The 26376-nt window shown below is 34.6% G+C and overlaps 3 protein-coding genes across 3 annotated transcripts; all 3 read right to left on the bottom strand.

Annotated features, from left to right (window-relative positions):
- Positions 1 to 1721: 1721 nt before the first annotated feature.
- Positions 1722 to 15238, bottom strand: LOC108736811 (putative U5 small nuclear ribonucleoprotein 200 kDa helicase). The gene is made up of 12 exons (XM_018469394.2): positions 14938 to 15238; positions 14688 to 14851; positions 14352 to 14626; positions 14046 to 14293; positions 13739 to 13985; positions 13358 to 13684; positions 6452 to 9951; positions 4528 to 4881; positions 3491 to 3803; positions 2843 to 3300; positions 2127 to 2369; positions 1722 to 2068 (listed from the first exon to the last, which is right to left on the bottom strand). The coding sequence occupies exons 1-12, from the start codon at positions 14980 to 14982 to the stop codon at positions 1829 to 1831; spliced, it is 6414 nt and encodes a 2137-aa protein (XP_018324896.1). The 5' UTR covers positions 14983 to 15238; the 3' UTR covers positions 1722 to 1828.
- A 429-nt stretch (positions 15239 to 15667) lies between these two features.
- Positions 15668 to 21246, bottom strand: LOC108736802 (zinc finger CW-type PWWP domain protein 1-like). The gene is made up of 3 exons (XM_018469375.1): positions 20290 to 21246; positions 18576 to 18772; positions 15668 to 16289 (listed from the first exon to the last, which is right to left on the bottom strand). Exons 1-3 carry the CDS (start codon positions 21200 to 21202, stop codon positions 15777 to 15779), a joined length of 1623 nt encoding a protein of 540 aa, XP_018324877.1. The 5' UTR covers positions 21203 to 21246; the 3' UTR covers positions 15668 to 15776.
- An 894-nt stretch (positions 21247 to 22140) lies between these two features.
- On the bottom strand, positions 22141 to 26019 carry LOC108736796 (zinc finger CW-type PWWP domain protein 1-like). The gene is made up of 3 exons (XM_018469370.2): positions 25261 to 26019; positions 23845 to 24041; positions 22141 to 22662 (listed from the first exon to the last, which is right to left on the bottom strand). The coding sequence occupies exons 1-3, from the start codon at positions 25937 to 25939 to the stop codon at positions 22141 to 22143; spliced, it is 1398 nt and encodes a 465-aa protein (XP_018324872.2). The 5' UTR covers positions 25940 to 26019.
- Between the last annotated feature and the right edge of the window lie 357 nt (positions 26020 to 26376).

The following is a 26376-nucleotide window of genomic DNA, read 5'->3' on the forward strand; positions in this document are numbered from 1 at the left end:
CCCCCTTCCTAGTGTGACGTCACATATTTTGCAATTTTTACATCTAGAAATTATTGAATTAAAACAGCAGTTCCGAAATTAGTTTTATTTCTATTTAAATTATTTAATAAATTTAACATTACAAGAAATTAACAAAAAAAAGCGATTAATTAAAGAAAACTTAATCATCCTGAACCTATAGATTTTGAAGCCACCCCTTTAAATTATTTATAACTGGCCACTAGCAGCTACTTCGTTCTCATTTGGGTTGTTAATGTCGAGAAAATTCATTGTGTTAACACCTGTTTCATCCAACCATACAGCATCATCGTCATCATTCAAACAAACAATTTCTCTGGCTCGTCTAGCAGCAATTCTTTGAGGACGAACCTTCGCGATGGGCAAAACTTCTTGTTGACTCTTATGTGATTGCTTGTGTTGATTAGTGGCCTTGTAAGATGTAAAATATAAACCATAAATGCCACATGATCGCTTAAACAAGTATGCCTCGACACTGGGACAATAGCTATCATTGTGTTTTAACACGTAGATTTTGAAAATTTTGAAATGTGACGTCACGAAATTTAGGACCCCTCCCAAATTCTTGTCACACAATGTCACACTTCGTCGACCCCCTCCCTCCCCCTTAGCGTGTGACGTAATTTATGGAGGACCCCTAATGCATAAGTGAAATCATTTTTTTGAATTAAATTTACCCACTACAGATAACCCCAAATTAATGAGGAACAATTGTTGCTGCCAACCAGGTCCCGGGTTCAATTCTCGGCGAGAGCTAATGTACGTAACTCGTCTGTGCATATGTGCCCTAGACAGGGCTATTCGAACGAACATGAGTCAGCTGGAAGGGAACGTACCTATTGCTATTTTTTTTTTAGCACACCATCAGAAAAAACTGAATCTGTTCATAATATTACAAGTTTTGTGACAAACATTATGAATCCATCTAATGCAGCTGTTACCCTCTCTCCCCCCCCTCGACGCGGCTGTAACGCTTTTTCGTAACTTCAAAAAAAAACTTCCTTATGAATTAGTTTTAACTTAATTCGAAAATAATCAACAATTAACGAGTAATATTATCAAAAAGTAAATTTTTAACATCTAACGAAACTCAGCTGCAGTTTTGATTTTATCGTAAGCAGCATATAAGCGAAGCCAACAAACTGTAGGTACATGTGTATGACCACCACCAATCCTTTTTCCCCTTGGTGGCCTTACCTCCTCCCGTCTGACACTTCATATACTCCACCCGTATATTATTCCATAGTCCATGGTTAGTACACTATATTCACTGCTAAATGAAGTGCTTTTTCATAATTTTTTGCTCATTTCTTTTTTGACGTATATGCTTATGGACATAAGGTATGAAAAGGTAACACTCATAAACGGAAAAAGTTGTTTAAATGTTCGAAATAAAGTTTATTATGAATGGCGAAATAATTAAGCAAAAAAATCACAATACCCAATTTGTTCACAAACAAATCAAAATTATAAACCTTATGGCCAAGAATAGATGACTACAATGCTTTCAAAAACGGTTTGGAGTTCGCTTTTTAAAAAATTCTGGTAAAAAATTAACCTCTCAATCTAAACTTTCTTTTAATGATTTTGTTCCCACTATTGAGCGTCTAGGTACTGTATTTTACCAGGATAAAATTTAAAATCCTGTAGCAATTAATTTCATTATTAACCTATCATTAAAATTAAATACACAACTACACCAACCTTAAGTTTTATTTATATAATTTGTTTAATTACAGTACTGAACTTACAAGCATAAACATAAAATAAAAATTAAACTAGAATACAATAGTAGAAAGAACATAGGTACTTAGTCTGATTCACTTTCACTCGATTCAAAATCACCAACGTCTATTGAAAACTTATACTCTTGATCGCATCCCAAATAGGCGTCACTCATAAAGTACAAAGTATAAGTGTGATGACCAGGACTAGGAGCTACAAAATCTAGCTTAATCCTAGCCTTTTGTTGTAATGTTAATCTTTTAATAGACAGCAAAGAATTCGATTTTGGTTCTCCTATAACCACCCACCAACCTTCCTCTCGTTTCTAAAATTAATTAGAATGTAAAAGTCAAAAGTTTCGAGCAAATAATAAATATTTTTACCTGGGGAAAGAACGGAGCAATGACCGGTCCATTGACCTCGTCTTCTCTTTCCAATTGGACAGCTACGTGAACCGATGATCCTGAATGTATACGATCTTTGTCCATTATTTCGTAAGTAAGCTCGATGTTTGGATATCGATTACAGAATCGGGCAACATCAGCCATTTGAGAGTCCGTCAGTTGTAATAGCTTTGTACGATCTTCATCCTCCAATTCCATTATGTCAAAGACAGTTTCTATGCCCTACAATAGAAACAAAGGATAAAACATTTGAAATAGGTACCTACAGCAGAATAAGAAGCTAGAGTATGAATTCAGCAAACATCCTCTGAAACTAAACAAGATGAAGGTCTTACTTGGTCATTTCAAAAAATGTAATAACAGACCTGATGCTAAATTTCGTCAATTTCAAAAATCTCGAGAATCTCACATAAAAAATACATAAATATACAACCCCAAAGTAGTCGGTTCCACAAAGAAAAAGAGTAGCCCTTATTAATAAGAAATAGAAATTAGTATTTTTCGAAACCATTACGCAGTCGGATAATGTGAAACGAGAAATAGAAGTACAAAATGTGTTAAAAAGAACTGGTTTTCCTCACATGTCTAGGAGAGCAATGTTTGCTATATTTTTGATAGTTACCTGTTCAAACCGTTATGCCAAAAAAGAGTAGAAATTTCCAGGAGAGATAATACAATCCTACAAATTGACTTACCTTATCAGTACACCTTTTAATAATATCTGGAGTAAAGTGAGGTAGTTGTTTAAGGTATGAATCTTTGCTCCACATCCCTTGTGTGACCATCTGAGCCAGTTCCATGGCAGCCACAGCAGGCGATAGCCATCCGTTTGAGCTCAACACATCCACGCATGCCTGAATCAGACGAATTGCCTTGCCAAGCACCACCTCGGTGTCTCCTTGCAATTCTGCCCCTAACTGAATGCGACACAGATGAGCTTGAAGGAGAAGGTTTGTCTTCACGTGAGGATCGTTGTATTTAGGTGGTCCCCCGGTCGCACTTGTAAGCTTGTTCGGTAACCTTTGAGCCAAACTGCGGAGCAAATTGTCTTCACGATGACGAACTGGCAAATCTTCGTATTCAGCAGCGGACGAGATAATTTCGAGCAAACCACGAATCTTTGTACGGTTGTTTAGTGATAAGCTGAACAATTCTGAAAATAATATTAATCTTCTTTAGGAACATATACCCACTTGTATATTTGAAGAAATTGGTTTATAAATCTTCATAGATTATTATTTACTCAGAGGATAAATCTTCCAATTACATTTTTCTAGGAAATACTTAGAGTACACATACCAAAATGCAAGGAAAAGCAAAAAGGAAGAAAGCCAAAAAATTACCTATTGTAGTATAATTAATGTAGTAGTATGCTGCAATCATTCCTAAATTAAGTGGCATACAGTCCATTTCATCCTCAATACTTATACACTTGGATTGTTCCAAGTCTGACAACGTGTTCTCGACAAGTTCAGACAGATGATCTGATAAATGTCTGTGCGTGACTCCCTGTAAATTATAGTAGTTTGGATTCTGCGTAAGTCGTCTGTACAAAAACGTCCAGGTCAAATAGTCTACGGCGTCCTGTTTATTTTCTATAGTTTTCGTTACAATTTCCGCGTTAAAATGGTCATGAAGTCGATGGTCCAAGTGGCTCTAAAAGGAAATTAAGTATCACACAATACAAATAGGGAATTGTTTAAAGGAGTAGTCCCGCTCCCTTCAAGCTAAAAAATTTCGTCTGTGCCACGATGAGGGCACCCTTTATTAACCGTCTCTTTGAAAGGAAAAGTGAACGCAATTTTTCAGTTAGCCGCATATAAAGTGACATGGTTAACAACTAAAATCTCTAAATCATACATTAAATTTTCAGAAGCGGCTGGTATAGAGGTAGTGCAGAACTGCAGAATTGTCAATAACACATTTTTATGCATTTCTGTTATTTAGTTTTATAAAATATATTAATAGTCAAATAGAAATCAGCATATAAAATAAAATTTGATGACTTGATTTTTTTTTTATTTGTTAGGCCATAACGCGATAAATACCACATCTATTTACTGTTATCGATCAGGTCAAAAAAAGTTGTTTTGTATTTTACAAGAAAATTATGGATAGAATATGGATTTCATAGGCCCCAATATGTATACCAAATCTCAACAAAACAAAACTTCATAAGAATGTTTTCGCGAGACTACTACCTAAAGGGTTTTAGCTTTAGCGATTAAAATCTGACAGAATTAAGATTCGGGCTGATGGACTATTGTCGAGATGAACGATTAGGTCCAGATATTTCGTAGATCACCACGACTGTCATCTCCATTGAAGATCGTCAGTCCAAACCTTAATTCTACTACAACATTAGTTGGTAGTCACCCACCTCAACTGGCAATGAATCGTTAAGAAACTTCTTAAAGAAATCTTTCTTAGAACTCTGACACATCAAAACACACTTGGCATCATCGTCTTCTAAAGGCCTGTTCGCTCTTCCGACCATTTGTATTACGTCAGTGATTGGATAATCTTCATAGGCGTGAACTTTGCCATTATAAAACTGCGTATCCATTGCGATAACGAGATGAGCGAAAATATTAACAGCCCAACAGAGATCTCGAGTAATCACAGCTATCTGTACAGCACCCGAATCAAAGAGCTGTTCTACCAAACGGTGATCACTGGCAGAAAGACCTTCGTGCATGTAGGCTACACCTTGAGATAGGGTCTCTTTGAGAGTCTACAATTTTAATTTTATTTCCGATTATTTATTGGGCTAGTTAAAAATTCACATGAAAAGAATTAAAACGAAACATAGCGGAATGAACAATTGAGAACAAACAAAACACAAATAGTTGGGTGTACACTATTTTTAAGAAAAAAGTTCTCTGACTTTTACTTGTCATTACTACTATATCCCTAACCCATTTTTCTGTGACCATGTTGTAAAAGACCATCAATTTGGCACAATTTGATCTGACTGTAACTTTTCTTGAAGTTTTTGATACTATCTTATTTTAGTGGATGCTACATTTTATGAAAAAAAGTTAAAAATTCGGCTGAGGGTTTTTCATGTTATTTTTGCATGTTTTGAACTTCCGAGTGAGATGCCACCGCCTGATTTATAGTATAGCTTAGTTTGAATGACTTAAAACACACCTTACTACATTGGGTAGCAAATCCAACCAGATTATCAGGAAAGGCGAAGGGGTAACTATACCCTCCCTACCTCATGGATAAGAAAAAATCATAAAATATAGCATGAACAAACTCCAGTTGCTTCTTTAAACAACAATGGCGACATCTAACAAACCTATACGTATAACAACTCAAATCCAAAATTACACATAAAAACGTTCAAACCCCATTAAACGCGTTTCGACATGCAAGCAATTCTCATAGCTTTAGTTTAACTACGTACTACAAGCACCATCGAAAGGTCTTTTCCTACATTGTAGAGCTCAAGATGTGGATGGGGTCTATTATGGCTTAAGACAAATTGAATTATTTCTGTACGATATATTAATAGAAAATAAATTCTGAATAATACGAGGGTGGATTGATAAGTTTCCGGCCTGACCAAGAAAAACAAGGTTTTTAAAAATTTTTTTTTTTTATTTCTCAACATAATCTCCTCCAAGGCTGATACATTTCTCATAGCGGTGTTCCAGTCTATTAATGCCATCTCTATAGACTGATTCGTCAAGCTCCTCAAAATAACCANCTAGCAAGGAGATCGGGCTGAAACTATAGCTACAAGCTATCCAAGGATGGTACTATAGAATGTCACCTCAAGGTAGGCCTAGTGGCGTCATCTCTTGGTTAGGCCGGAAACTTATCAATCCACCCTCGTACATACAAACTGGATAATGTATTTACAGAAAACCCAAGACAGCAAGTTTACTAAGCTTTATTTTTAACTGTTAGTTTATAGAATACCGATAGAAAATAAAACAATATGAACATATAATAATAAACAATGGATTTGACTTGTCTGCCACCCCTAAATAAAATCCCCTGCTACGCCCTTAAATCCAACTAATATAAAAATCTGAGTTTTTTTGGATCAAACCATTAATTATTGAAAATACATTATTTTTTATGGGTTAAACCCTGAAACTCCTCATATTCCCAAATTGTCCTGTCCTTTTCCTATCTTTACCTAACTTTCCAAAAAGTGATACCCTTCAATAATAATTAGCATTCATTAATAGAGAACTTGCATTTATGAAGAAGCCAAAATCTATAGAAACGCGAACAAGTGAAACTTAGACGCACTTTTTCTCGATAATGAAATAGAATTAACTCACCTTATCGCTCATTCTGTCCAAGAAAGGCTTAATGTCCTCTTCTTCAGCATGGAAAAATCTATTGGGTTGTCCTTCGGCTGCGCAATACGTCAATATGTCAATGGCCATCAGTCGTGCCTGTTTTCTTGTTGGTACAAACACAATGACTGGTTTATGAGGGCTATGTCTTAATATGGCGTTATACACTGGTTTCGACATGGCAATCAAACGAGATGCATTGTGGGTTACGTTGAAACCTTGAACGTGTAATTCCAAAGGTACTGGTCTCACGCTGGGATGAAAATTAAACGTGCAATTTGCATTGCATCCCAACCATTGTGATACATCCTTGTAGTCTGCTAAAGAAGCTGACAATGCTACTATTCTTATTTGTTTTTCAATCTGAGATGAAATGTAACGCATTCGAGAACAAACAACTTCAATTACAGGACCATCTTCACCCCCTATCAAATGTAGTTCATCTGCTATGAATAAATGAATATTCTGAACGTTTTTACGCTGTTTCCAGCGTCGTGAAAGAATATCCCATTTTTCGGCTGTTGTTATTATGATTTGACCTTTGGCGAGCAATTTCAAATCAGTACCAGTTTCCCCTGTTAATAAAACGACTTTCTTTGCCAACAACTGGCCAAATTTGTTGTGCCAATCAGCGAAAATAAGTTCAGCCAAAGCGTCTTTCGGGACCATGTATACACAACGTCCATCTGGATTTTGTTGGAAGAGACGAAGAATAGAGAATTCAGCTATAGTCGTTTTCCCCGAACCAGTGGGGGCACCTATAAACACGTTATCGTCGCTGTTGTATACTGCATTGAAAACTTGAGTTTGAATGGGATTAAACTGAGGAAATTTCTCCTGATATAGGGATTCATACTTTGCGTTTCTCAAGGCGGTTATAGGTAAGGGTTGCAAATCCAGCAGTTCCGTAGGTGGCAAGTTCTTTTCTGGCAAAATTAAATGACGAAATGATACAGGAAGCTGTGTTTCGGATCCTATCCACCTATCAGATACTATTCGTAGAAAATACTGAGGAGGTAAAGGTTCGAAAACCGGCACAAAGAACTTTACATAATGCTCATCGGTAGCATACTTGGCTTTTAATAAGAAATACTCGTGATGCAAAATCACTTCAGAGTCCACATCTTCAACTAGGATCCAAAAAGCTTCCGAATGGCCGTGAAGTTTTTCGTCCCACTGAAAGTCAGGTGTAACCGTTAACTCTACTTTCAATGTCGATCTGGTGATAGGTTGGATGTGGGTCGATAATTCCAGTTTTGGAAACTGATGTACATACTTATGAATAGTTTTTCCTAATTTGGGAACACGTATTAGTTCCCCAATCTCGTTAGGACCGAGATCGTAAAGTCTTTCCCACGGGAAATTTTTCTTTTCGATTTTCTTAACGATCTCCTCGGGCATTTTCCGAAATTGCCTCAATGGAGACATCGACTGCCACATTCTGCGATCTATCATTTTGCAAAGGGCCAACGATTTATCAGCAAGCTGAGCCCATCCCCTATGTAACACGATTTCAAAAATAGCTCTCATCAATCGTGACGCGGATTGAGTGATAAAAACCATATCAGACATGAGAGCAAAACCTTCCAGTTTCAATTGGGAAATGTAGGCCTGTAACAGAACATTCACTTTCGCACTGGGTTCTTCTATACTCTCTTTAATAGGAATTGGAACGCGTTCCATCAACTTTTGAAGTTCCAGTTTCTCCTCTTCACGAACTGCGATGTTCTTGAATTCACCTGACAAAGAAAACACTCGAAAAAGTTCGATTTCGCTAAGCATCGGTTTCAAAAGTTGATTGTATGTAGACATTGTTTCGTGAGTGCAGTAGTAATGGGAAGCGATACGTCCCAACTCGGTTACTTGGAAATTTCCACTTTTACGATCATACTTAACCAATCCACTTCTGTCTAAGTGTAATGCGGCTGTATGAATTAAATCAGCTCTGTGCTGCTCAAGGAGAGGATCTTGTTTCATATGATCGTGCGAAATTCCATAAAGATTAGGTTGACGTAACATTCTAATGTATAGGTACGTGTATCCAAGCCAAGTGACGGCATCCCTTACGTTTTGAACAGTCCCCAATACTATTTCCGCATTCAGCATGTCCGGAAGTTTGGTTACCATTTGGGATTCAATAGGTAACTGTTGATTCAACAATGAAAGGTAGTACTGAAGCTCACTGTGGTTTGTTATAAGTATTCCCTCCCCTTTGGTGTCGTATTGAGGTCTACCAGCTCTGCCCAACATTTGTAGGACATCTAAAGCGCCAAGTTCAGTCCATCGACCTTTCTCCGGATTATAGATTTGTGTTCCCTTTATAATTACAGTATGTGCAGGTAAGTTAACCCCCCAAGCCAGTGTTGCCGTAGAAACTAATACTTGAATATGGCGATCAGCGAACAAATCCTCGACTAGTGTCCTATCAACACGGGTCATGCCAGCGTGATGAATTGCAAAACCATACGGTAAAAGATCTTTAAGTTCCAGATTCTTTACTTGTTCTGCTTCAGTACGAAGAACCTCCATAGAGGCGGATCCTTCTCTTAAAAATTGTCCTAACGTGTCTTTTTCTAAGCACATGTCTCGAATTGCACGGGCGGTCTTCCCAGTTTCTTTGCGAGAATGAACAAAAACAAGGACCTGGTTTCTACCAGCGTGTTCCATAGTTTTTTCGTACACAATCTCGTTCATTATCTGAAAACGTTTCAACGCTTTTTTCTCTGTCACACCAATGTACTGTTGTTCCAAAGCAACTGGTCTGAAACTGTTGTCGAAATAAAACAGCCCCGAATCAGGCTTCACTCTTAACAACAACGCAACGTCCTTATAATTGGGTAAAGTAGCCGATAATCCCACCAAACGAACATCTTCCTGGGTGGATTCAATCATTCTGATTGTTCTGGCGATCAATGCCTCTAAGACAGGGCCACGTTCGTCGTGTAGTAGATGAATTTCGTCGATAATAATGAGGCGTACGAGACTTGTGAACGTTTTTTCGCCCCCCTTTCTCGTTATTATGTCCCATTTTTCTGGAGTACAGACAATAATTTGGGTAGCTGCGATTTGTTCGCGCGACAACTGATGATCTCCTGTTAATTCTGACACAGTTATGTTGTAGCTTGCCAGTCTTTTGCCAAAATTGCCGACCATTTCTTGAACAAGTGATCTCATAGGAGCGACGTAAATTATCTTGAAATCGTCGGCATTTATCGTACCATCGGCGTTAATATGTTTACCAATTTCGCGCATCATACAGAGAAGGGCAACGTTTGTTTTACCGGCACCTGTTGGGGCGCAAAGAAGCAAATTTTCGTCCGAGTCTAATGCGCATTTACATAGTCGACTTTGTATTCTATTTAACGTTTTGAAACCATCAAAAACCGGTTGTACGTATTTCGGTAATTGATCGATTGCTATTAATTTTTCGTTTTCTGAAAACGGTTTCGGTTTTAATGCTGGAACGTGGACCTCTTCGTAGCCTATCAATAAAATTAATTATACTTATTAAAATAATCTGAAAATTAATTAGCAGTAAGCAAATAAATATTAGGTAAATAAAATCATTTATTGACTTTACTAAGCAAATATAAATACAGGGTATTTCTGAGATATTGCAACGGACCAGACAGATCCCTGCGGTCCTGCTATCGCAGTAGTGTGGCACACGGTTAAGGAGTTATAGGTGATAGGGAGCGTTGGAAGAGGATCATCGATCGACGCCACGAGACCTCCCGCACACAGTAGTAGCGTCCAAGAATGTGGACGCATTTTAAGACTACCATTTGTGAAGTGTGGGAATATTTTCTCCTGCCTGATTTCACTTCATTTTCGGACAGGGACAGTTTCTATTTCTTTGGTTTTCTTTTATTTGAATTTGAATTTACTTTTGCTTTTATAAAATCTGTGTTTGTTAATAAAATAATCAAAGCTAGTTTTTCCTTTTTGTTACTAAAGAATTCGCGACTTAAACTTGTTAGGCTTGTTACAATATGTAAGAAGCTTTGAAGGGTATTAACTAGATGTAATAGGGAATCGCATGGTGAGTAAAATAGCGTGGTTTAGGAACCAAAAAGTAAGTAAGAAAGCTTGACGAAGTAACAATCTGAAGCCGATCCTGGACGTGAATTGGAAACTTACGGTGTCAGTTGTAGATTGATTAATGAAGTAAATATCAACAGCTTACTACTAACAAAATAATTCGAAGTGGTCTGTATTCTGTCGAAACTGCCAGACGCGGATCGCGATTTCGATCTTTTTGGATCTCATCAGCGCGTCGCTTGCTGGAGCATACGTAATCCTAAAATGTAGCATCGTACTACAGGTGGCGCTCACCACGCCATTTGTGGTATTTTCTAAAGCTTACTACTACGCTACTAGACATATGTAATAATGTTTAGCCGCCGATTGCGATAAAAATTAATATTAATAACTACTTTGTTCATTACTGATAGTATGCAGTAGTGTTTAAAGTATACCTCGACATGGTATTAAAAACACAAAAGAAAGAAAAAAATATTACATTAATACGTATGTATGTATTAATGGGTAAATTAATATCCTCTGGATAGGTAATTGTAATTTTATTGAATTTCCAAGCCACCATTGAGGTATTGTCAAGATGAAGGTGCGTTACCTTCTTTTATGGGTGGTTAGCCAATACCCTTATCCTCCCATTAGAAAAAATTAATTACAACACTAAATTATTCGAAATTGAAACTCCGTGCTAAATGATAGGCTTCAAGGTGTCGCGCGAAAACGTCCGGCATTTGGCTTATTTCATTTGCAGCGGACAATTACAAAAATATAACAGAAAATTAGACTCTCTTCTTTTATTTATAAAATGTTTTCTATTAATAATTAAAACCATTTAATACTTATTAATGTAAACATAATTGAATTTCATACTTATTTATCTAAGTTTAATGCACTTTTCACGCCCCTCTTGAACGACCAAACAACACCCCACATCAATCTAAGTCCAAAGCAAATTAATTTGCTGAATTACTCAATCTCTGTACTGGAGAATTCACTCCTAGATTAGATCTAGGTGTACTAAGTTCAATAAATCTAGTAACCCTTAAACCTCTGTTGGGCACATAAAAATTTATAAAGCTCAGTAGTTTTGAGCATTCAATTATGTCATTAATAATTTTAAATAAAAAACGAAGATATATTTTCTTCTTATAACAAGGTCGCCTAATTCCAAATCTCTATACATTTCCTCTGAAGTTCTAATTTCCCCTTTTTTAATCCTTTGGAATTTAACAAATGATCTTTGTAACTATAGATGGCGCTCACTGTGCCATTTATAGTATTTTCTAAAACGCACTGTTAAGACAGCAGGTAAAAGTTGGTCTGTGTTCTGTCGGAGCTGCCTGAGACGCGCTGATGAGATCCAAAAAGATCAAAATCGCGATCCGCGTCTGGCAGTTTCCACAGAATACAGACCACTTCGAATTATTTTATTAAATGTTCTTTGTATTCGTTCAATCATTTGTATATTCGTATTTTGATATGGCGACCAGATTATACTTCCATAATCAAGTCTAGATCTGACTTGAATGCTTATAATAAAATAAAATTTGTTCCTTAAAACATAACTTATTGTCTATGAAAACTCCAAGATTTTTTATGTCATTAACTTTACTTATTTCTGTTCCCCCTAATGGATATTTGACGAATTCTGGATCTATAGAAAACCATTAATCCGCACTTATTTAAATTAAGATCTAATCTATTTGTAATACATCAATCATTTAGTTCATCCAGATCAGATGGAAGAATACTACGATCTCTGATGTTATTTATTATTTGAAGTAACTTTAGATCATCAGCATATAATAAAAATTCTGTTTTAAATTTGCAGCAAAAATAATATCGGTCCAAGAAGGAATCCTTAGGGGATTCCTGACAAAGCCTTAAATTCGTCTGAATAGAATAAAACCCAAAATTATACAAAACGTTTAGAAACCTTGGGTGTTCAAACGCTTCATGTATTACGTAACGCAATTTGGGGGGAGGGGGTCTCGTAAAACGTTACGATGCGTTAGGGATGGGAGGGGGTCTTTATTACAACACGTTACGCAACATTGTTTCTTTTTTTAAATAAAAAATTAGGTAATTAGAACTACCAAGTTGGCAACCCTTTTCGTTTACGTTTTACGGGAAATCCCTCGATTGCATTGTACGTCATTTAATGTTGTTTTCGTTGTCAGTATTCGTTAGTGTTTATGCAGAAGCACATTGCAGTAGTAGGTGTTATTACAGTGAGTTCATAGTGTTCATACTGTAATGTCCTCAAAAGAGGGAGATTTGTATCATCAGCTGCTCTTGGCCTATACAGGCTTTCATACTGACTTACTTGAAAAAAAGAAAAGTTTATAGAACATATAAATGATGTTATACGATTTGCGCAACATAACTTTTGCGACTTTTGGGTAAAATGATCACTTGAGTGTTACGTAAGGTTTAGAGAGGGGGAGGGGTGCAGAAAAACGTTACAGTGCGTTACACGGGGGGGAGGGAGAAACAAAAATTGCGTTACGTAATACTCGAACGACCCCCAAGGTGTCATCCTCAATTTCATTGTTGTATTTCATATCTGCACCTTCAAATACGTTTTTCGCGAAAACAGTGAACTTTCGGACTACCAAGCATTTACTTAATTTTCTTGTTTTATAAATCCCTATCACCCCCTAAAAGCTTGCTACAGACTTCATAAACACCTTGTACACTTTTCTTCATATTTTAGCTATATATATATAGTATATAGTAACGTTACATTATAATTTATATTACTCTTTTAATATATAAACCAACAATAATAATTACTATATTTTTCAATATTTAAGTGACTTCCACTTTTTATAATAGTTTTTAACCTACCTTTTCGCTGCTTTCTAAAGGAGCCATCAGGCAACTGACATCTTTTGTTTGCCATGAAGTGAGATCCTTGAGAAAAAACGAGATCTTCGAAATCAATTATTTGTCGAGATCCTGGCAAAGTAGCGCCACTTCCAGCCTCATTTTCGTCATTATGATCTTTTTTTCTGGACGATCGCATTGACGATTCGTCATCATCCTCATCGTCGCCTTTTCCGGTGTCCAAAAGTCTTAAAATACGCGCCAGTGCTGGATCATCTGACATACGATCCTTCAATTTTTGTCTTTCAGATTCGCTTTGCGATTTGGCCAATACCGTACAATAATAAACTACAATTAAAACATATAAAAGACTCGAAACATCTTTAAAAGAGTACAACTTACTCATTTGCCTATTTTTCTTTAAAACCTTGATGAAATCAAAACAATCATAACCCAAAAGCAATACTAATTGATTTTCACATTCTCTGTCATCACTTGCATCCCTCAATACATTTAGAACTTCCGCAGCTTTAGCTTGAGATACCATAGCATCATCGTAGATTTTAGAAAGTTGCCTTTGAAGCCAATAAGCATCAATATCAAGTGGGTGCAGCGATTTTTCTTTTTTCGATTCCTCTACACCTCCCAACTAAAAAACAAGATATTTACATTTTGTATATATAATGTATCACCAAAAAAATGCTCTCACATTTTCTGCATGAATAGCAATGTCTTCACGAGCTTCTTCACCTTCATCATCATCCAATTCTTCCCTCACTTCACCATACATGTCTTCATCATCTTCTTCTTCAGATTCTTCAAATTGAACATTAATTCCATAAGTTTCATCAATGTTTTCTTCACCAGCAACTATAGTTTTTGTTTCATCTGAACCAAAGTCTGTAATCTTTTTGCAAAGATTAACCAAAAGGGCAAATCTCTCTTCAGTGATACTTCCTAAAGTTAAAATGAATAAAAAATGTTTTCTTTCATTTTTCCACTAATAATTACAGACCTAACAAAGCTTCTGTTTCTTTTTTCTTTTCTTTGTCCTTTAGCCGATCATTTTTTAAAACAGAAAGGATCTCATCAGCTGCACCACATAAAATATCTCTTGGTTGATCACCTAGAGCTTCTTGTAGAAAACTTAATAAAACCTCATATGTTTGCCTTGTTTCTTGAGTTTTTGGTTTATAAATAATTCCAACCATTTCATCAATTCCTTCAGACAGCAGTGTTGCACCTTTCATTCTTGTAAAATCATACTGTGCCTCATCACGTTTCTGTCGTCTAGAATATGTTTATATTGCTTTACTGATGTATGTATACCAAAAAAGAAAATAGAACTTACTTTGCCTTACGTTCTTCTGCTTTAACAGGTTTTGTTTTCTGAGCTCGGTCACCCATTTTTGTGCCTAACAGTTTTCCAACAAGGGACATAACTTCTCCCGTGGCTTCATCACGACTTCGCCTCTCAATAAGACGAACATCAGCTTGTAAAACTAAGTTCGAATTCTGAAAACAAGCAGAATGAAAAGATAACTTTTATAACCTAAAATTACTTACTTAATTATTAAAAAATATTAGTAAATTCGATTTACCGCTTTGTATTCATATTGAAGTTGTCTTGCCGCAGCATCAGCCATGGCGATAAAATAATTAAAACGTTAAAATTAAGTAATATTTCATAAACGTTCCATAAACGTTTGTTTTTGCACTTGTACTTAGAACGCACTTAATTACAACTTAACTAAAACCTGTAACACGATAGGTATTTAAAACACCGCTTTATTTAATTGATAACACCGATAACTGCAAATTGTTATTTATAATAAACTGGTTACTCAAATTTAATGAACATCAACAAACATCAGCAACATTAAAAATGTAGGGTTAGGAGCATTCTGCTATGATAGTGTTTATATGAACATTAGTGTCTAGAGTATACAGCTGTATACCAAATTCATTAATTTACCTCTGAAAAGAAAGCAAAGGTACCAAAAAAAAGTAGTTTTTCTTATGTTATGAACGTTTTTAGTGTTGAGGACCTACAAAAAAATATTAGTATTGGATCGCAATTATTATTTTTTTGAAAAATACTTTAGAATTACCAGACAGCTAATTTTGAAACTTTACAATCAAATGCAAAAAGTTTGGTATTATGAACACTTTTTTTTCGACCAAATTGGTACAAATACGGATTTTAATTATAAACAAACAGATAAATATCTTTTGAGTAATAAATCGACCCTAAAAATTAGAGAAATTATAAATGAAAAGTTTTATTTGTTCATTTAACTTCATATAACTCACAGGATTATTTAATGTTTAATTAACAGTACAAAATTATTACTTGAAGCAACACTAAATTAACTTTTAATTCCATAATTTTAACTTTTAAATCTTAAAGTAAGTAACTAATTGAACGCTGAACAAAAAGTTAAAATAAATCAAAATCAAATGAAACATCTGGAGAATAGGAAACGGAAATCGCATTATCATTTTCTTTATCCACTACATTTTTCCAATCCATCTCTTCACTTTGCTCATCAGTGAAGAACGTTGTTTGCTTATTATCAGTTTTCGTTCTATTTTGGATAGTAGTCTTCTTTTGGTTTTTAGTGATCTTTATCTTTCTCTGGTTATTACTGTATGTCTTTCTTTTTTTGTTTCTCTTTTGACGCTTCTTATCATTATCATCAGGGTATGAGCCTATGTCGTAGGGCCATCTGGCAAGGAAACTGAACTTTTTCAGACGATCCAGGATATTATAAGACAAAGCCTCAATCGCTTGTCTTTTGGCAACATGAAAACGCTCAAAAAATTTTAGTTCGAAACCAGTTTTTTTCAAGGAAAACATATCTTCGTTCCCTCTGAATGGTTTTAGAAACTTGGGAGTTATCCAAGATCTGCTGACCAGTTCCGAGTCGAAAAAAGTTACATTGTAATGCGTCTAGTTAAAAAAAAAAAAAAGAAATTGTAGATAATATATTATATATTGACTCTTTCCTATCCTGAGCTAATCTTCGCATTTCCCTAGAACTAGAACAACCCATATCCTTAACTATATACGAACACTAATGTAATCTACGTCTACCTCTACCCCTCCTAACTTCCGTTTCTACTTTTAATATATCTCTGACTAGACCTACATGCCTGAGAAGGTGTCCCACCAACCTATCTCGCCTATTTCTTATTGACTTCCATAGAGTCCTCTGTTCTCCTATTTTTTCTAATACCTTTTCATTTCTAACCTTCTCTATCCTCGGTATCCTCATCATTCGCTTGTAGCATCACATTTCGAACCCTTTTAACCTTTTCTTTTCCATCGCGCCCACTGTCCATGTTTCGCACCCGTACAGCGCCGTGCTCAAAACACAGCTTTAACAACCTTTTTCAAATTTCTAAATTAATCGTTCACAAGCATAGAACTGACTTCTTTTTATTGAAGGCGACACGACCCTGCGCTATCCTCTGCTTTATATCCCTACTACTCCTTCCGTCCTGACTTATCTGACTTCCTAAATACCTAAAATCAGCCACTTCTTTTAATTTTTCGTCTCCTATCTTTATATTCGATCTTTCCCTACTTTTTCTTCCCTAGCATACCAGTATTTTTGTTTTACTTTTACTTATTTTCATACAGTACTGTTTAGTCAGTACCGCTTCCGTTTCATTTAAAGCTATCTCTACCTCTTCCTTGCTGGATGCTAAAACTTCTATATCAACTGCAAATCTTAGCATACTAATCTTTTGCCCCTGTAAATCTATCCCTACAGTTGTACTGTCTTTAATGATATTGATCGCATTTTCGATGTATAGATTAAAAAGTAGCTGTAACTGCCTGCTGCTCTTTATACATTAGGTTATAAGCTAGCTCATCTGTCTCCACACTACCTTCCTTCTCTAATATATCTCCTAATTCATGGCCTGCATATAGGTTCTCTAAATATTCCTTCCATCTGCCTTTTCCTCATTTTCTATCAAAATGAACCCTGCCTCGTTTCGTATATTATTACTACTGTACCTCACATCTCTAAAATTCCTTTTAATTATATTATAAGCTTCATCGGTTTTACCTATTATACTTCAAACTTTTCTTCTACTTCTTTACACATCCTATCAATCCCCTGTTCCTTAGCTGCTCTACACATTTCCCACTTTATAGCTTTATATCTTTTTTGCTTTTCTTCGTGTGTCCTGTCTTTGTATTTCCGCCTTTCTTCTATTAATCTTAAAATCTCATTTGTTATCCAGGGTTTCCTAATTTCCTTTTGTTTAGGACCTACTATATATGTAGCTGCTGACTTTAGGCACGTTTTAATGCAGTTCCAGTTTGTCTCTATGTCCCTGTCATTCATTTCCCCCACCGCCTTTAGTATTTCGTCTGTCCTTTTACCTAGCCTATCACGTTTTTCTTACATTTTAGCTTTTCTAAGCCAAGACGTCTCCTACCTTTCCTCTTTTTCAGAATTTTCAATTTAAGATTGGTCTTCGTAACTACTAAGTTATGATCGCTATCTATATCTGCTCCTGGATAACTCCTACAGTCTTTCACTTGATTTTCAAGTCTTTGCCTAACAAGTATGTAATCTAACTGATATCTCCCTAAATCACCTGGCATCTTCCACGTATAGCGCCTCCTAACGTGATGGTTGAATAAAGTATTCGCGACGGTTAAGTTATATTTATCGCAAAATTTTATCAGTCATCCCCATAATTATTGTCTACTCCAAAAGAACCTGCTATTGCACCCACTTTACCTTCACCTATTACTGCGTTGAAGTCTCCTACAACTATTAGGTTTTCCTGCCTTTTTACTAAACTTAACACGTCTTCTATATCTGCATAAACCGCTTCTACGTCTTCATCACTATAAGATGATGTAGGCATGTAGACCTGCACTAATACCATTTTTACCAGTTTCGAGTTTAACGACAACTATCCTATCCCTTTTTTGTAAATAACTTTCTACACTCTACCCTACATTCCTACACATTACAATTCCTACCCCCGAATTACCTTTCACCAATCCTGTATGTATTAATATTATATATGAGTTAACACAAAAAGATCGCGGCGTTAAGAACACGCCATTGGGAGCACGAGATACCTATAAAATCTAAAATATTAAACAAACTCAAATATATTCGGAAAATTAAACAACCACTGCTATCAATGCAAATGTTTGTATCATTAGAAAAGCTCTGCAAAATATAGTTTTGTATTAAGTACATACTGGAACATCGGAATAACTTTTTAGCCAGTAATACTGCTCAACATCAGGATCATCGTCCACCATGGCCGGCCACCATGGATATGGTGGAAGTTTTGCCCATACAATGCTGCCAGCATTGTACTCATTGAATATCATATCTTCTTCTTCGCGTGCTGATAATTTTACTTCCGGAACATCGCAAGAGTTATATTCACAATCTAATAGAGAATAAAACAGGCAAAAAGGAATTGAAATAGTTATTATGAAACCTAAACCTAATATTTGTCTTACGGTTATTATTATTCTGCCGCAAATAATTTTGTAGAAAGTAGCATACATTCTAAAATATTGTTGACTAAATAATCATTTTATGAATGTTGTAGTTTTTGAAGATATGTATAAACTGTGGAAATAAAAAATTTCTAACTCTTAAGTGGCATATTAGACGTTTTAGGAAAACTAAACGTGTAAGAGATCTGAAAGTTTCATAGTAGGTGTAGTAGATCTTTTCAAGTAAAATAATTTCAAATGTCGGCCGCTTCCGGTGATCCCGATTTTGCTATTTTAAGTGGAGTGGTATATATATGGTATAAAACGCAAAATTTAAAGGTAACTTTAATAGGCAACTTGTATGCCTACGATGAATGGTTTCTGAGATAATTGAATTTATAGAAAAAAGAATCGCAACCACATCCCAAATTATAAAAAACCATAACATCCAAAAATTACTTATAGTGTTGAAATTTCTACCAAATACAGTCGCATCTTATAGGTAATATTAAATCAAAATTAGCTTCCTAATTTATACTGGGCGCTCAGAAAAAAAATCCAAAGCTTAAAAATTTCAAACACGATTAACTTTATTTTTTCAAATAGCACCTACAAAACCATACTTTTCTTTTTTAATGCTACAAAAATGATGGAAGACGAAGCTAATGTATAACTACACATTTCATGAGGAGCAACCTACATCTCTAATTACGAACAGTAATCGAAAGTTAGACTATCTCTATCCCTCTTAACTTCGTTTTCTGTTTCTGTTTTCTCTTATGTCTTTTAACGAACCCTTTATCTTTGAGAAGGTTTCTTATCAATCTATCTCAAGTATACAGGGTGAGTCAGAACTATTGGGACAGAGAGCAACTGCAGATTATTTGGACTAAAATACGAAGATTAGACATGTCTTAATTAAATGTTGCTATGGAACTTAAAATGTTTAAGTATCCTTCAATTAATAAATATTCAATACTTGTTACATTTTATTAGAAAATAAAATGTTATGAAACTAGTAAGTTAAATATTGTGTAGTGTTATTATCAACCGCCAAAAATTACAGCAATAATTGTACTTATCTAACTTTAAAATTGTAATTAGATAAGTGTTTTTGTATGTTACCCTACTTATTACCGGCTAGTACGTTATTGTTTGGTAATAAATACTGTCTGCGATTTTAATGATCTGAAAAAACATTATATTCTGGTGGTACCATACATACTTATTGCATATACGACTTAAGCCCTTCCCCCCTCCACTTGGTGCTATCTACACTTATTAGGCATTTTTTTAATGAATTGAGTAAGTAAAAAATGAATGACCAAACTTCAAGATGAATATAAGTTTCAAAAGTACCATATAATCACCCACATTTATTAACCTAACCTAACCATAACAATTATTAAAGCAGAAAATAAGTTAAATATTTACCACTTGTATCAATGAAAATATTGTAACCTACCTTTATTCATAAAACAGTACCATTTCTCTGGTAAATCAGTGGGATCCATTACATCTGCCAAATATCTGAACTTATCACAGCTATCGCACTGGACGTAAAGTCCAACACTTCGTTCATTTTGCAACCATTCCAAACGTTCCTTTTGACTCGCATTTTCTGGAGGTGCAGGTTCATTAATCTTTTCCAACAATAAATATTGTTGAGATATTGATAATTGGGAATTTTGTGAATCATACGAGGTCTTTCCTTTTTTATTCTTCTTCGCAGGCGTTTTTGATTTCTCAAATTTCTTTACCTTTTTGTGTTGAGGTATTGATAATTGTGAATTTTGAGAATCACATGAGGCCTTTTCTTTTTTATCCTTCTTTGCAGGCGTTTTTGGTTTCTCAAATTTCTTTAACTTTTTATGTTGAGATATTGATGATTGTGTATTTTGAGAACCGCATGAGATCTTGTCGTTTTTAACCTTATTCGCAGGCGATTTTGGTTTCTCAAATTTCTTTAACTTTTCATTTCTTCTTCCTTGTAGCTCTGCTTTAAGTTTCTTTTTATCGGTTTTGTTTTTACCATTATCTGGTGCTTGTTTCTCTTTATTTCGTTTTCTGGGAACTTTCTCTTCAAGTCCATTACCAAAAAGTTTTTGGTCTGGTTTAGTCTCCTTGCGGGCTGCCTTTTTTATTTCGAATGAAGCAGATTCTTTAGGAGATTCAGCAAGTTTGTTACTAGCATCAGCTGCTGGTGGAGAGTCAGTCGGGAAATATTGTGGAGTTGCCTTCCCATTTTCGATAGGAATCAAAAAATTATTGGTTGTAACTTCAACAGGCGGTGACGTTGTTAGCGATTTCTTACAACTTAAATTTTTATGTAAGAGAGGAGGTTTAAATTTAGATTTTAAATTTTTGTACAATGGCATTTTAAAAATATCTATGTATAATTTAAAGCGTGAATTAGATATTACTTTATTATCTATCTACTTTTATGTTTAGTTTTTAACTCGACAGCCGCATCAACATAAATACTGATGCAAAATGGTAACCTAACTTTTTCTCATTTGTTTCGTCAATTGTTGGCTTGCTATTCGTTTAATAACTCAAAATGTTATAAATAAAATTACTATAATTTCAATAAGAAGAGAAGTAAAATACTAACATATCCTTTCTGAAAGTATAATATATACTATCTTTCGCCACCAAAACGAGGTAGGTGAATACATAATTATCAAAGATAATTTAAAATTGTTTTTAAAATAATTCCGGGAAATTCAAATAAGCGCACGACTAACAGATTAAACTATTTCGAGATTAAATTATTTGTAATCCATACTTATTTCTTAATATTGTTCTACATACTAAGACGGCTTTTTATAATATTCAAAGAAAACATAAGAAAAATTAGATCAACTTTTTATTACGTTTATTAAATTTATAATTGATAAAATACGGAAAACTAACAATGAAATAGTACAAAAGTTAGGTACGTTTGTGAATCTTATGTAAAATATTAGGGGTTCTTGCTACCAATTAATTCATTGTTACTGTAATTTGCACTTATAAATTTTTGTTATATAAAATTTTAATCAATTTGAAAAAAAATTATAAATGAATAAATGAAACTAAACTTTACATACACATTCCAAAAGATTTTGAAGTTACCATACAATAAACTGTACATATTCTTTGAAAAATTATTAAAAGAGAATGTAACTTGGAAATAGTTTATTAACTCATTTAACATTTTAAAAGTACAGATGGTTATTCAATAAGTATTTAACTGACAATAGAAGATTATTACTTAAACTAACTTTAAATTTACATTTAAAGGTTTTATAATTATTATTAAATTTTAAAAAAGTTAAAACAAATCAGTATCAAAAGAAATATCTGGAGAATAGGAAACAGAAGGAGCATTATCAGTTATAGCATTATCAATTTCCTCGTTTATAATATTTATCAAATTTGTCTCATTTTGTTCATCAGTGCAGAAAGTTGTTTTCTTATCATCAATATCAGTTTTCGTCTCGACAGTTGTCTTTGTTTTATTCTTTATGCGACTTGTTTTTCTCTTGTAATTATTGTTTGTGATTCTCTTTTTGTATCTTTTTTGACGCTTTTCGTTGTCATCAGGGTATGAGCCTATTTTGTAGGGCCACCTGGCAAGGAAACTGAACTTTTTCAAACGATCCATGACGTTATAGGACGAAGCCTCAATCGCTTGCCTTTTGGCAACATCAAATCGCTCAAAGAATTGTAATTCGAAGCCACTGTTTTTCAATGAAAACATGTTTTCGTTTCCTCTAAATGATTTCAGGAATTTGGGAGTTATCCAAGATCTACTGACCAGTTCTGAATCGAAAAAGGTCACGTTGTAATGCGTCTAAAGTAAAAAAAAAAAACATTGTAGAAAATATTAGACACAAACTTCTTTCGTAATTAACTGCCGATTTTAAATTTGTGACAATTCAATATTACTTCCAAATCTAATGTTGGTGTTTTTTGGACCTAAACTAAAAGAGTGACACAAAAGCTCTATTTAAGCAGTGCCCACCTAATAACACTTGTCTTGAAACTGTAGGTTTCACCTATTTCAAGATAATGAAAATATAGAAGACGCAAAATTTCAGTTGGTAATGAAATCAGTATATTTGCCAAAACTTTCTTATTAAACCAATTCTGCAGCTTTTACGATTTCGAAGATACCAATGGTAAGAATTAAATTTGGGGCACACTCTGTAACACTCATATACCAACATTTTTGCATGTGCCAGTCTGTATTTATTAAAAAAAAGTAGAATTATTTTCTTATAATGCTCTAATTAGTAAAATAAGACCTAGATTAGATTACTGTTCGCAAATAGTTAAGGATGTGGGATGTTCTAGTTTTAGGGAAATGCTTTAGCTCAGAATAGGAAAAAGTGGAGGTACGTGTCCAACCAGTATTAGGACTGACGATCTTATGATGATGAACGATTTATTCGGAATAAACGAGATTTGAAATGACCGCAATTCGAATAATCGGCATATGTATATGAAAACTTACATCGACGTTTACTAATGGACATGCCTTAGCGGTCAGAATTGTGGTACAATAAAAGAAAGAGATGGAACGAAGTTTCGGACAATATCCATCTCTCTCACGATAGTGCGTAAGCGTGTCATTTGTAAATGTGTGTCGTTCTGGGAAAGCAGTTAAACAGTTGAAAGAAAAAATAAACTATCCGGATGTTTCCAGAAGGTTCCAGAAAGTAAACAAAAGAATATTTAAAGGAAGAGACGATCACCTAGAGAAGAAGAAATAATTGACCGTTGCAGAAGTGAATCCAGAAATAAATTGACAGTGATAAAAGTGAAATAAAAAGAGTAGTGAATAGTGATATATCAACTGTAGTGTAAATAAATAGAATAATTCATAACCTATGTTTAGTAATAATTTAATAGTGTTTTTATGTTCTTTAATCATTAGTGTAAATAAATAGTTTTTAGCACTGATCATATGCAAATGTTTGATGACTCTAAAGAAGGTATAGGTAAGTATACTACTTTAATTGTAGATACTTACTGGAAAATCGGAATAGCTTTTCACCCAATAATACTGCTCGACATCAGGATCATCGTCCACCATTGCCGGCCACCAAGGGTACGGTGGAAGTTTTGCCCATACAATGCTACCAGCATTATATTCGTTGAATATCAAATCTTCTTCTTCACGCGCAGATATTTTTACTTCCGGAATTTCGCACGAGTTATGTTCACAATCTAATACAGAATAAACATAATTTTGCAGGGTTTGGGCTTTCTACCACAGATAATTTTGTAGTTACTTTTTCTAGAATATTCTTGCTCAAAGAATTAATTCTAACAGATCTGTACTTTTTAAAGATACAAATTGTGAAAATCAAAAATTAAGAAAAATAATATTAATCAACTCCACTATACTGGTATAAAATTGGTTTTTGATGAATTTGGAACTACTACAACTCATTTTGTAGAAAATTTCGTTTCTTGTTTTGCCCAAAGAATCAATTTTACGAATTTTATGTGTTCTATTCTTTGAATTTTTCACAAGCAGAAAATTCGGATTTTTATAAATATTTATGCAGCTGTTTATAAGTAAAAAATTAATGACCAAAATAAATAAGACATAATTTTTACCTTACGGTTGTGATTGTTTTATTAAAATGTTAAAAATTGTGATAAATTGAAGTGGCGAAAAATTAGAAGTGGCTGATTTTAGGTATCTAAGGAGTCAGATAAATCAGGACGGAAGGAGTAGTAGGGATATAAAGCAGAAGATAGCGCAGGGTCGAATCGCGAACGGTTAATTTAGAAATTCTAAAAAGTTGTAAAAGGTGTAAGTTTGGAGCACGACACTTTACGGGTGCAAAACACGGACAGTGGGCGCGGCGAAAAAAAAGACTAGAAGCGTTCGAAATGTGGTGTTACAGGAGAATGATGGGGATATTCTGGATAGAAATGAAGAGTTATTAGAACGAATAAGAGAACAGAGGACTCTATGGAAGTCAATAAGAAATAGGCGAGAGAGGTTGATAGGACACCTTCTCAGACGTGAAGGTCTAGTCAGAAACATATTAGAGGCAGAAATGGAAGTTAAGAGGGGTAGAGGTAGACTTAGATTAGATTACTGTTCGCAAATAGTTAAAAATATGGGTTGTTCAATTTTTAGGGAAATGCAAAGATTAGCTCAGGATAGAAAAGAGTGGAGGTGCGTGTCCTAAGACTGGTTGGACATGCACCTCCAATCTGATTGACGACTTTATGATGATGAAATTCATTGTTGAAGTGGGTAAATTTTGTAATATCCTTTATCTATAGCTACTTATAAGAGACAGATATACGCTAGAAAAAAGTATTAAAATAGCTATAATCGGAAGAATTCAAATGTATACTGACTTGGCCTTGGCAGAACGGAAATAAACTGAATATCTTTCACTTATGTAAACGATAATATTGTTACCTTTGTTCATAAAGCAGTACCATTTCTCTGGTAAGTCAGTGGGGTCCATTACATCTGCCAAATACCTGAACTTATCACAGTCATCACATTGAACGTGAAGCCCAACATTTCGTTCATTTTGCAACCATTCCAAACGTTCCTCTTGACTCGCATTTTCTGGAGGTGCAGGTTCATTTATCTTTTCCAACAATAAATATTGCTGAGATATTGATAGTTGTGAATTTTGAGAATCGCCTGAAGTTTTTTCCTTTTTGTTCTTTTTCGCAGGTTTTATTGGTTTCTCGAATTCTCTTAACATTTTATTTCTTCTTGCTTGTAACTGCGTCTTAAGTTTCTTTTTGCCATTATCCTGTATTTGCTTTTCTTTATTTCGCTTTTTAGGAGCATTCTCTTTAAGTCTTTGGTCTTGTTTAGCTTCTTTGTTGGCCGCTTTTTTTATTTCAAATGAAGCAGATTCTTTAGGAGATTCAGCAACTTTGTTACTATCATCAGCTGCTAATGGCGAGACATTTTGTGGAATTAATACATTCTCTTCTTCGAAGGGAATCACAGCATTATTAGCTGTAACTTCAACAGGCGGCGACGTTATTAGAGATTTCTCACAATTCAAAGTTTTATTTAAGAGAGGAGGTCTAAATTTCGATTTTATCAACGATTTGGAATTTTTGTACAATGGCATTTTGAAAATATTAATGTATGATTTAAAACGTGAATTAGATTTTATTACTTTTCCACTTTTATGTTTAGCTTTTATCTCAATAAACGCGTCAATATAAATGTGGAGTAGACACAGAATGACTAACGTTGCGTTGCTGGTTTGTTTTCTCAATTGTTGTCATTGTCTTACCATTGGTTTATTTATCCGAAATGTTATAAATTAAATCAGTTTAATTTCAATAAGAATATAAGAATACCATTCAGTTATGTTCTTTCTCAACTAATATATTACATTTAAGTCAACAAATTTTATCAGGCGAGTATGTATGTACCAAAATAAAAAAGAAACTGTTTTTGTAGTAATGGCGGGAGATTTAAATCGGCGCAAGGATGATTTTGAAAAGAAATTTAATGAAGCATTTATTTAGTAATATATAAGTCTCCTACAACTATTAGGTT

The sequence above is a fragment of the Agrilus planipennis genome, unplaced genomic scaffold (genome assembly GCF_000699045.2).
Source record: "Agrilus planipennis isolate EAB-ADULT unplaced genomic scaffold, Apla_2.0 scaffold142, whole genome shotgun sequence".
Taxonomy (NCBI): Eukaryota; Metazoa; Arthropoda; class Insecta; order Coleoptera; family Buprestidae; genus Agrilus; species Agrilus planipennis.